Here is an 11565-nt window from a genome sequence, read left to right as displayed (position 1 = left end):
TAATAATGACATCTTGCTCATTGTAGCGACTGACAACACCGTCTGTACTGACTTGTAAGGATTCCCCGTATATTATTTAAGGGGGCTAAATTTTAAGAGACCGGCGAAATTTTCCTCCGCCCCGGGCGGCTGACACCCACGCTACGCCACTGATCCGGACAAAAGGACCATGCAAGTATACGTTCACTAGGACCTCGAAAAGGACAAAAATCACTGATTTGACCTGCTCCTAATTCAAAATTCAACGTCATAATTGGACTTCACTTGTTTTCATACATGTTTATTATTATTTCTCAAGATTATATAGATTTAAATAGTATAACTGTAAGTAAAAAACAAATCGGTTTAGTTAATATAAATCACATTTGTAGTGCACTCCAAGAAAAAACTTTCAATCTCAATCTTTTCCCAGCACGCTAAACGGATAAGAATAATAGATGTAGAAATAAAATTATTTAGTACCTTACTGTGAATATCATTACATAAAAATCTTAAAATAACTGACAATATTTTTGACACATTGCTCGATTTTTTTCTTTTTAACTCTCCGCTTCGCGGGCACTAAGATAGCCTTTTTTTAATCAGATCTATCACGGATTTTACACAATCAAGTAATACATATGTAAAAAGAGAATTTTCTGTTCATTATAACAATACGAACAGAAATTGTTTATATTTTCACTGGGGCACAGATCAGTATTGAACCATTGTTTACTATAAAGTTTAAAAGATATCCACACGCGTTATCCTCGATTCGTAGCCATATTGTTTACATTTTATCGTTAACAGTTTAACATTCGCGTTTTATGAAGGATAATTTACTGATCATACATTTTTTAAAATAAATAGGGGGTTACATTTAGTTAGTTAATTGATAATGCATGAAAATGAATTATGCGTTGAAATTAATTTTTCTTTTACGTGTATAATCTTACATTCTAAATATTTTTATATGTCGTAGCCACATGCTGAAACTTGCCATTTCAAGACGGGCTTGTTTAATCATTTTTTTAAAGAAACTATAACACAACCTGTGTTAGGTATTTACTTCAGAATTTGTCCAGTTTTTCTGGTAACTTCTTGAAATGCTAACTTGATTTCTACAGATGTTGAGATGGATGTGTATTTCAGCATCTGTTTAATTTGATGAAACTAGACATTTCACGGCCCACCAGTGGCCAAGCGGTTCCGTCCCTGAATATTGGGAGTTCGGTCGTGGGTTCACACCGCGCCAGGACGGGCTGACCACGTGAAGTTTTCCAGGTTTTCTTCACGTCTGAACGCCTGAATAGGAGCCAGTTACCCTTAAAAAGACCTCCCGGAAGGCATTTCTCCCCTCGCGTAACGTCGATCAGAGAAAGCAACGGGGAACCACTCTGGTACTAACTTCCCCCAGGACTCACCTTGGCGCAAAACTAATCTCCACTTAACTTCCGGCGGGTGATCACCGACGTCAGGATGACCCGATATGGCACATGAAGAAAGAGAGAAAGAGGCATTTCGTGTAATGTCTAATGGCTTATTAGTACATGTCGAAAACAAAATGGCTGAATGTTTTCGCACTCTTGTGTTGAACATTTTTGAATTTAAAAAATACACATTTTAATGAATACCTATCAATTTTAGAAAAATATATTTTTGAAGAGAAGTAGTTAGTAGAATTAATTGCATGTGGCTATGATATATAAATATATATATGATATATAAATATATCATAGCCACATGCAATCAATTCTACTACAGTCAGTATAAAGTAAAAAGTTCATTACTGGTGCATAGAAGGCCGTTTAGCCCAGGTGCGGAAACGAAGAAATCTCGCAAAATTTAATGTAAAAGCTAAACATGACTTGATGCAGATTTAAATTTGTTTCTTAAATGATTAAAACATTGTATTTGTTTTATTGATTTCATTAATATTGTCTAGGATCTTACTATTTTCGAGTAATGGACAAAGACCGAGTATCAATAAACATTTGTGCGTGCCTGAGAGACCCATAAATGCATAATAAATGGGCAAAAGCTTAGGTTAAACTCCTACTGCCAAGACCCAAGAAGAAAAGGGGTATCGTTAATAAAAATTATGAAAAAATATTGAATATCAAGCTATATTTTTAGTATGGAGCTATCTAATATATTCCATACTTATATTCATTTTACAATTAGTTATTATTGAAGTTCGTATTTATACACAAATGATTCAAACTTATTTATCTTTGTCAAGTTTAAAATATACATAAACAAGATTTGTATCTTATTTTTGAAATTTTATTAATTACAATGGTTATTAAATAAAATTCACTGCTAGAGATTCTTTTATAAGAAAATAATTTTTTTACAAAAAATTAAATAGAGTATGTTTCTAATATTTAAGATTTAATTATTTATACATTTTAGCATCATCCTACAAAATTTAGAGAACATATTCTAAGTAGATAATCCTTAACCATAATTAAATTAATTGATAGAAATATATAACAAACCTTTGAGTGAAATATTAATTAAAACTTTAAGAATATTCCATAATTTTATTTTATCTTATAACATATTTTAAAAATCATTTCTAAAGTTTACATGGTATGACCTACTTAGCATTTTAATAGCGTAACAATACGAATTTCTCTATTCATAAATTAGAATGTAGGTCTAGTCTAAATATAATCTGTTCTTAGAAATTAATAATAAATTTATAAAAATTAAATATTTCAACAAATATCTATTTACAAATTCAATTTATATCATTTCATTTTTAATCCGATTCATTCTCCGATTCTTCATCTATAGGTTTAGCCGACGGCGGCCGAACTATAAGTAAATAAAAGTATTAATTATTTATAATAATCAATTTTAATTAATATTCGTATTTAATTAATATTAACGTACTGGAACATTTCACGTCGTTAAAAGTGATATCATCTATAGCGAATCCTCCATCTGCAGATTCTCCGTGAAATTGGAGCTAGAAATTAAAACAAGTGATTTTATCTTCAAATTCGAGTAAATTATATAAATAGAAATAAATTTAATATTTATATTTACAGCATAATCTGTTTCCATTCGTATTTCAAATTGTGCGTAAGTCCATTCTACAGTTTTGATTTGATTCTTTTCTTTACCGCCAACTTTCCATAGAAGCGATAACTTTTCGGATTCAGATTCGGATAAATCTACTAATTGTACAGCCAGAGCAGTATCCGCTCCTCTACCAAATTTAACAAACCAAAAGCTGAAACACCTCACACCGCTATCACTATTTTTTAAAATAGGACTTCTTAAAATAGGTTTTTGAATTCTCTGCTGATTGAAGACATCGAAGAAGACGAATCCAGCTGAAAGTTGCCATCGTTAATTAACTAATTTTTTCTTTAATAAGACAAAAAAAAAAGAGATTTTTAGCTTACTAGTCCCTCCAAAAGTACGATCGAATACGTTAGCAGGTCTACTAATACTTGTAGCTAATCTCCATCTTACTGAAGCGCCCCTTTCTCCAATTCCGTACTCGTATGTCGGAGGTGCTATTGTTCTATCGCTCCAGTCGCAAGTATCTTTATCGAAGAAGCATTCCCCTATAACGATTCAAACATGCACAAATAGAAATATGTAATAAAATTTCCTAACTTCAACTCTTTTATTAAATAAACTGGAATAGGTTTTTAGATGTTCTGTTCTGGTTGTGTTCGTTTGTCGACAGCCAGGAAATGTTTCACAGAACAATATAAGAATGGCTATAGTACTAGTAAATAGGAAGGTTTACAGTATTCAGGAAACGAGAAAATAAAAAAAAAAAATAAAAAATCAAACAATATTATTTGACTTCTTTATCTAAAAATGTAGTACAATGTTACGATGTTAATTTCTTGTTTTGTGTGATTGTAATTAATATTTCTTTATGATATACCTCTGATTGGTGTTCCGTCATTAGGATAATCTGTAAAAAAAAGGTAAGTTTTATATGCTTAAATATATAGGAATAAAAAAATATATAAAATTATTTTATTATAAAATAAAATAGGTTAATTAACAATAATATATATATATATAACCTATATAAATTGAATCATACATAAGGATAATGAAATATAGATTTTTCGAAGAAATAAAATTAAATATTTACTACTGTTACATGTGTTGGATGTTAAAATTTCAAGGTGCATTTTTTATTAATTGTAAAAGAGATTTTTAATGAGATTTTTGAAAGTTTATTTAGAAAGAAATCTTATATTAAAAAGGCATAAAAATAAAGGTCAATACTATGAATATTATAAGAAACGAGCAATTGTGACATCGTTACGATGTTGGATTGCAATTTTTAATGACATTTTAATGTAAAAAAATCACGTAACTTCCGGTCAAGACCGGAAGTTTGTATATAGTTAATCAGAATCTTCGACCACTAAGCTATCCATATCGGGTCTCAATTTTCGCCTATCTAATTCCGTTCTCGAGATTAAGGAAAGACAGACAGACACATGGACGGACGACAGTGTGAATCTATAGGTCTGCAATTTGAAAATTGTTGCCCAATAAAAAAAGAAGAATTATAAGATTATGTTACGTACTTCCACAATCTCCATCGAAGAAACTGATATCATCGATAGCAATAGCACCGACACTTCCGTGACCCCATAATCCTTCAATGATCACCTAAATATATTTATAACACTTATTATATAAATCAATTATTAAATTATTAATTATTTAATAAATCTAGTTTAAACTAACTTGAAAAGGTTCTGTCGGTGTTTGTCTTTCTGGTCCAATAACCACAGCCGCTCTAGCTCTAAGCCATTGTCTTCTTTGATGATTGATTAATCTCCAGATAGGAGTTATATTTAAAGATTGCTCCGGAAGTGCTGGTCTCGTATAGACTCGAGTACTACCCAAATTTGGACCACTAGAATCGATTGTACGTTCGAACATATAATAATAGAATTCAATACATCTAGGACCTTCGGGAGCTGGTAAATTTGGACTGATTAACCATGCTCTAGTACCCCCTCGAAGTGGTAAGGGTGATGTGTTAGATAACGCCATAAAGAAGCCTAAAATAATTAAATTTATCGATGATAATGATTAAGTTAACAGATTTATGATATAAAATAGATATATTAACCTTCGGAAGTTCCAGTTGTATGGTCTGTAAGTGGAAGACTTTGAACGTGAGCATAATTTTGAATTCTGTTCCAATCGAAATCATCTTCTCCAGCTTGAGGAGGAGAATTGATCCAATTGCAAATATTTTCTTCAAAATTGCAATCGGCTAGAAATAAAAGCAATAAATTAATTTATTTTTCACGAAAACGTAACGAAATTATACAGTACACCCCTATAACACGGTAGATAAGTTCCGTGTTATATGAATCCGTGTTGTACGAGTCACTTAAATACATGAGCCAATCACAGCCCGGCACACGGGCTGTGATTGGCTCATGTATTTAAGTGACTCGTACAACACGGATTCATATCTATAGGGGGGTCTACTGTACTGATAATTACGAAGAATAGCCTAACTCACCAGAGAGCTCAGCGGCAGTTTGAGGATAAACTGTTGAGAAAGAACAGTCAAATTGAATATATAATTTAATTTAAAAGAGAAAATAAGCAAGAAAAAATATTCACTTGGACATGATCCGGGTCTAAAAGAGATATTATCGATAGCTATAGTACCCATTGTATTTTTGCCAACTATTCCTTCGAACAAAAGCTAAAAAAAAGAAAGTTTATTAATAAATTAAATGCGTTTTTCGCTCTTTATATACATATAGAATGATAATGATATAGGATTTAAATAAACAAGTTTTTTAAAACTTATTTTGTACTTAATTTTGGTTTTAGAGAGAGTTTTTTGGAGATATTACTTATGAGTGAGCAGGAATGAATGTAACTAGTTTACACAAATTTAAGTCAGAAATTGCCCGTAACCGTTATATTTAGACTATTCTGATTATTATATTTTAAATCTACAATTTTTAAATAATAAGAATTCCTTTAATGAGTTTGCAACACACTAATACATGTAACCAGTAGCGAATAGTTGACTTGTAGAAACCATTATTGATCCTTCGGGAACACTTTAATATGATTAACGAGTTTCTAAATCATGGTTATTAATTAAGGAGCAATTACTTGACACGAAAACGACGGTTAAAAACATAATAGGTAGGCTACCTAATAATTTATTAATTATAGTTTATGTAATTATGTATATTGTTCGGAGATTTTTTAAGCTTTCAACCATAAATTTTACTCGGATTACAAAATTATTTTTATGGTTTACTTTACGTAAATTAAAATTAAGTCTAAAGAAATAGCTATAACTATTTTAATAATTAACTAAATTATTCTGCACGTATTGAAAACGTAGAGTAAATAAACAATAATTATAATTAAACTTTGATTTAGTGACACAATCGAGTATAGCACTAAACCGAAATACAGTATTAATATTTCAAACAAAAATCATGTATAAGTTAATCATAAAGGTCTAAATTTGAAAGTTTGGTGATATTAATGTCGTTTTCAATGCAGAATAATACATTTAGTAATTCACATATATCGAAGTGCTGTACATACAGTAGTAGCCTACTCTGTGGGGTGATCCGTTCACAAGTGTTCAGTGGAAGAACGGCGCTACTTAAGAGGCTATATAGGGGTTTAGCTATATCTAATCTTGACTTATAACAGACTATATTTGCATTATACAATAATTACGGTATTAAGAAATTACCTTATAAGGACTGGGAGAAGAAACGGATACTTGCGCCATATACCAATGGTTTCCGGCATCCCCTCCTATTTCCCATAACACTCTTTCTACATCATTTTCGTCTAGTTGATATTGCTGTTTGACTCTTAAGATTCCCACTCCATTGCCAAACATGTGAGTGGCAAATCTCATGCATACGGGATTACTATCTCCTAAAAAGCCGAAACGAAATTGTTTAAATATTTTTGTAACAACTGAAAATAGGTTTTAAAAAACACTAACCAGTGGCTTGAAATAAAGGACTGACAATTTTAGCTGTATCACCCGGTTTTCTCGGTTTGGCATTCTCGATAGAAGCGTAACCACCTAAATATTATGATTTTCAGATTGGACTGTCAAATGATTCATTGTTATGTAATTGCAGTAACTAAAATTTCACCTGTTGGAATATCTTTATTAAAGCTAGTAAAGTCTCGACACGGTCCTGTTAAATAACTTTGACTTCCTCTGCTCAATGTCCAGTCAAAATCATCCTCTTCCTCCTCGTCTAGATTAACCCAACCGCAAAATCCACCCTCGAATGTACAATGTCCTGTTGTCAATATTTTACATTTAATCAAAACAAAATAATAATAATAATAATAATAATTAGAAAATAATAAAATGATGACGTTTTTCAATTGACCTAAGCAATTTTCGGACGAATCACTTCCGACTTCATTAGATTCTATATCATCGATTGCAATGTAACCACGAAAACATCGTTCCGAATCCTTTAACTTTTTAGGAAGAGCTTCAAAGACGATCTAGAGTAAAATATAATTATTTATTACACAGGGTTTAAGAAAATGAAATTTATCGACGAAATTCCAACCTGATGTTTCTCTCCAATGGCGTAAACTACTTCTCCTTTCTGCCAGTTTTCGGTCATTATGTCACTGCTCTCCCAAAGAGGTATCATTGATTCATCCGCGTGACGATAGAGCAATATTCGTAATTTATCAGCACTGAGTCCCTCAATTGAGTAATAAAACGTTAAACAGGTCCCCTGAGGTTCAGTTCGTGAAATATTTGGACTTAAAAGCAATGCGTTATCTGCGATATTATCTTCTATATTATCCGAAGGATATAGGGATGTTTCGTAAACAGCATAACCACCTGAAAACAATGAAGCATTTAATAAACAAATCAGTGTAAGAATCTTTGTAAAAATTGATTAAATATAGATTAAAATACCTTCGTAATCAGCGGATGTTCGATCGTTTTCGGGGCCACCCAACAACAAATATCGCGATCCTCGATTGACTTGCCAACGAAAACGTTCGGAGGCATTTTTCGGATGGGCCCAATCGCAAAACGTAAGTTCAGAATTTTGTCCGAAATTACAAGTAAGCTCGAGATCTTCTACTTTTAAAAATATAAGAAATTTATAATAATTAATATATTAAATTAAATTAAATTAGAAATTTTTAAGTTTTGCTCACCTTCGTCGGAGTCTTGACGTTTTTCTCTATGCTTTAATGTAATAATTCGACAATTAAGAGTATTATTTATTATGAAACTTAATTTTATATGTTAAAATAAATAAAAAAAAAAATACTTACTTTAATTGAAGTGTTTAAGTAATTATTCGTTAAGAAAAATCGATTCGGTTGTAAAGTAATAGCTTGAGATTCTAAGAAAAAAAGTGATGATAAAAATACTATCTCCTGTATCTTCATCTATCCAAAAAGTTAGAGTTCTGTAATTAATATTTGCTTAATTAATTTAAAAGATTTAATTTCATAAAATTAAATGTTTTATAATCATTAAATCGAACCTTAATGGCAAAAAACATTGTGAAATTTTTGAAAAATTAGGAAAATGTCAGCTCAAAATAGGATAAAGAAATGAGTAAAATAGATTTTAAAAATAGGATCATGTGACTTCTATACAGTAGGCTTATATCTACAGGACTACTGTACAACATATTTTTAGAATTAAATAGAATTATATCTTTATAAATTGAAAAAAATTTATGTATACTAATGATATGTATTAAAAGATAATAATGTGAAAAAAATAAATTATTGCGATTAAAAATGTTTTGTAGTAAATAAATTTTAAATTGACTTAATATTCAAAGCAATTGGTTTCTATTTACATTGAACAGACCTTGAACATTTCCGCAAAAATCAAAATACGCTGTGTTTGTATGTGTAAAATACAAGAATATCACAAAAGGAGTTTTGTGATATTAAATCATTATTTTCCGAAAATAAAATCAAATTTTTAAGATATTATTTTGGGGGGAAAAAATCATAAATTTTAATGGTTTATATTTTTAAAAAATCGGTTAAAAAATGCATTTGTTGAAATATTCTGTTCAATTTCCCGAGTAAGTTCGAGAACGATATAAAGAAGGACGTGAATTGTTTCTATGTTCCTGCGTCCCTGTCCCATTTGCAGTTTGATCCCAATACCACTGAAAAAAATAATAATGATGAAAAAAATAAATAAATCTACTTATTTACGTGACATTGACGATTTCTCACGTCAAAGAAATTGCGTGACAACATGAAACGGATCTGCTCCATTCCACGATATTTAGATACGTATAAAGGATAAATCAATTAACTGTTCCACTTTTTTCTGACGTTCAAAAGTGTTTTTTTTTTCTTTTTTCCTCCCAAAACTTCTCAATAAATAAAAAATTAATCGAGAACTTTGTTGGTTTTTTTCTACATTCGATTATTATTATTCTATTGGAGAAATGATCCTTTTTTTTATCCCAGATTCGAAGGGAGGAGGTGGGAAAAAATAGTGGTCAAACTATGCCACTTCCACAAAAGAACGAAACTAATCTTTTTAGAGTGTAGCCCATTTTTTTTCTCTATTTTTTGAGTTAAAAATTCGTTTTTCATATGTTAAACATACAGAAAAAAAGAATTAAACGGATGTTGTAGAATGTCAAAATACCCCTCTAATTCCTCATTTGTATGTAGTTTTCTATAGAAAATGAGCGGAGTGCACTTGCCCCTTTACGGTCTACTGAAACTGTTGGTTATTTATTCAAATAAAATTAATAATACTTTCGAGAAAAAAACTGAATTAATCGATAAAAACTGTGTAGTAATAATAATAAAATATATGATAACTTTACAGGAATTCATCTCTTTAAGTTTTAGATTGAATTTTCACATAAAACGGTAAAGAATTGGCCCGATTTTTACGACTGAATAAATCCTAATAATGATTATCATCAATAAATGCCAAACAATTCATGAAATGTGTCCAATAATAATTACATTCTATTAACAGACGTGAGGTGAAGCTTGAATGATTCGCCATAGATTAATCACATAAACTCATTGGATTCAATTAATTTTCAGTTAGATAAGAATTATGTTTGAATTTAAACGATAAGAATTGTTCATTCCCTGTATTTTCTATAGTTTTAAGCTTGAAAATATTATAGAAACTTCAGAAATTGAACTTTTTGAATTCTTTGTACTATACAATATTTAAATTATAATGTTAAATAGTCATTAATTCATAAAGTTTCATTAATTCTAATGTATGATTATAAAAAAAAGGTTAATTTCCTGTTAAAGAATTATCATTAAACACTATTTATTAACCGGTAATTATCATAATGATTATTAAAATTTCATGTAAATGATACGTAAAGTAATTATGATTAGCTGTTAACATATAGGGCAATTTTTATTAATAAAAAATTAAATTTATTACTTAAAATTTACCGATTGATATTCATTAAAAATTAAATTAAATTCATAGAAAATAGTTAATATAATGATAATTTAAATTTTAAATATTAAACACAATTAAACTTTAAATTCCGTAAAATTATCATTATTAAATAAATTATGTTTAAATTTGTTAATTAGAATAAGTTAAATAAATTGAATAAAGTGGAAAAACGCTCAACAATGATAAAAATGAGTAATTAAAGTGAAAATATTTATAATTTAAACGAGAAATATATTTTTAAATCTTATTTTTAAACAGAAAATTTACCTGAGTAAGTAGGGAAGTGATGTTCAGATGCGCTTATCCTGTATACTGTTACTGGTATGAAAAGTATAGTGTTGCTATAGGAACGTCAGATGAGTTTGTTTCGATGAAGAGAAAATGAACGTCACCATCGAAAAAATAAAAAATAAAGAGAGAAAAAGTGAAAGGGAGACAGTTTCAGAAATAGGACAGTTGAAAATATAACACACAGCATCACGAAACGGATGCTGTTTACATGCTATTATAAGATACTATAAAATGTTATTTAAAATTATTTATGGTATTTTCTAAATTTCTAATACTAAAATTAATTAATATTTATTTATTTTGGAAATGTTAAGTAATATAAAACAAGTTGTTACGGTTGTAAGGTCTATATGGAGAGAAAACTTGTCTTAGAAGTATTCATTTTAAATGCTACATTTAAGTAAAATAATGTTTTAAATGTTTAAAATTAATCTTTAATACTATTATAACATTTTCCTAATGCTTTATTCTAAATGTGTTTAAGCTTAAAGACATTTAGGATCTAGCAGTATCACTATTATGATGCGTTACTAGCAACACAATCATGTTGCGATATAGATGAATGTGTAAAAACAATCAATAATTGTCAGTTAATTAACCGGTGGCTATAAATACACTTTTATTTCTTTTCCTTTATGTAATATACCTTTATGTATGCATATAGAAGGGGCCGTGGACAGGGGCGGATCTAAGTTTTTCGGGGCTTAGGGCTTATTAAAGTCTAATGGGGCCCCATTTTTTTGCTAGATTAAAAATTATTACAATAAAACGAATAACACTATAAATTATCATTATTATTATATTATTAATATTAACTA

General features: G+C 29.6%; 1 protein-coding gene across 2 annotated transcripts; it reads right to left on the bottom strand.

Moving 5' to 3' along the window:
• Positions 1 to 2289: 2289 nt before the first annotated feature.
• On the bottom strand, positions 2290 to 10903 carry LOC136988590 (MAM and LDL-receptor class A domain-containing protein 1-like). 2 transcript variants are annotated; one of them, XM_067286488.1, is made up of 19 exons: positions 10724 to 10903; positions 8308 to 8444; positions 8188 to 8218; positions 7940 to 8110; positions 7578 to 7861; positions 7389 to 7509; positions 7143 to 7295; positions 6986 to 7069; positions 6725 to 6915; positions 5617 to 5701; positions 5513 to 5542; positions 5111 to 5257; positions 4720 to 5039; positions 4557 to 4641; positions 3896 to 3925; positions 3399 to 3563; positions 3037 to 3326; positions 2881 to 2956; positions 2290 to 2802 (listed from the first exon to the last, which is right to left on the bottom strand). In XM_067286488.1, the coding sequence occupies exons 2-19, from the start codon at positions 8422 to 8424 to the stop codon at positions 2747 to 2749; spliced, it is 2436 nt and encodes an 811-aa protein (XP_067142589.1). In that variant the 5' UTR covers positions 8425 to 8444; positions 10724 to 10903; the 3' UTR covers positions 2290 to 2746. The 2 variants fall into 2 exon arrangements, with proteins under 2 accessions (XP_067142589.1, XP_067142590.1); XM_067286489.1 differs by having other exon boundaries at positions 7940 to 8107.
• Between the last annotated feature and the right edge of the window lie 662 nt (positions 10904 to 11565).

The sequence above is a fragment of the Centruroides vittatus genome, unplaced genomic scaffold (assembly GCF_030686945.1).
Source record: "Centruroides vittatus isolate TY-2023 unplaced genomic scaffold, ASM3068694v2 scaffold_3315, whole genome shotgun sequence".
Classification (NCBI taxonomy): Eukaryota; Metazoa; Arthropoda; class Arachnida; order Scorpiones; family Buthidae; genus Centruroides; species Centruroides vittatus.
Note: the sequence above shows the minus strand (reverse complement) of the source record. Positions and strands in the feature narration are given on the sequence as shown.

Excerpts from the sequence above, each read along its gene's own strand:
- LOC136988590 (XM_067286488.1), bottom strand. The coding sequence starts at position 8,424 with ATGAAGATACAGGAGATAGTATTTTTATCATCACTTTTTTTCTTAGAA. Across the intron at positions 7,296-7,388 it reads TTCGTCCGAAAATTGCTTAG|GACATTGTACATTCGAGGGT; the intron begins GTCAATTGAAAA and ends TATTGACAACAG. Across the intron at positions 3,327-3,398 it reads TCGTACTTTTGGAGGGACTA|CTGGATTCGTCTTCTTCGAT; the intron begins GTAAGCTAAAAA and ends GGCAACTTTCAG.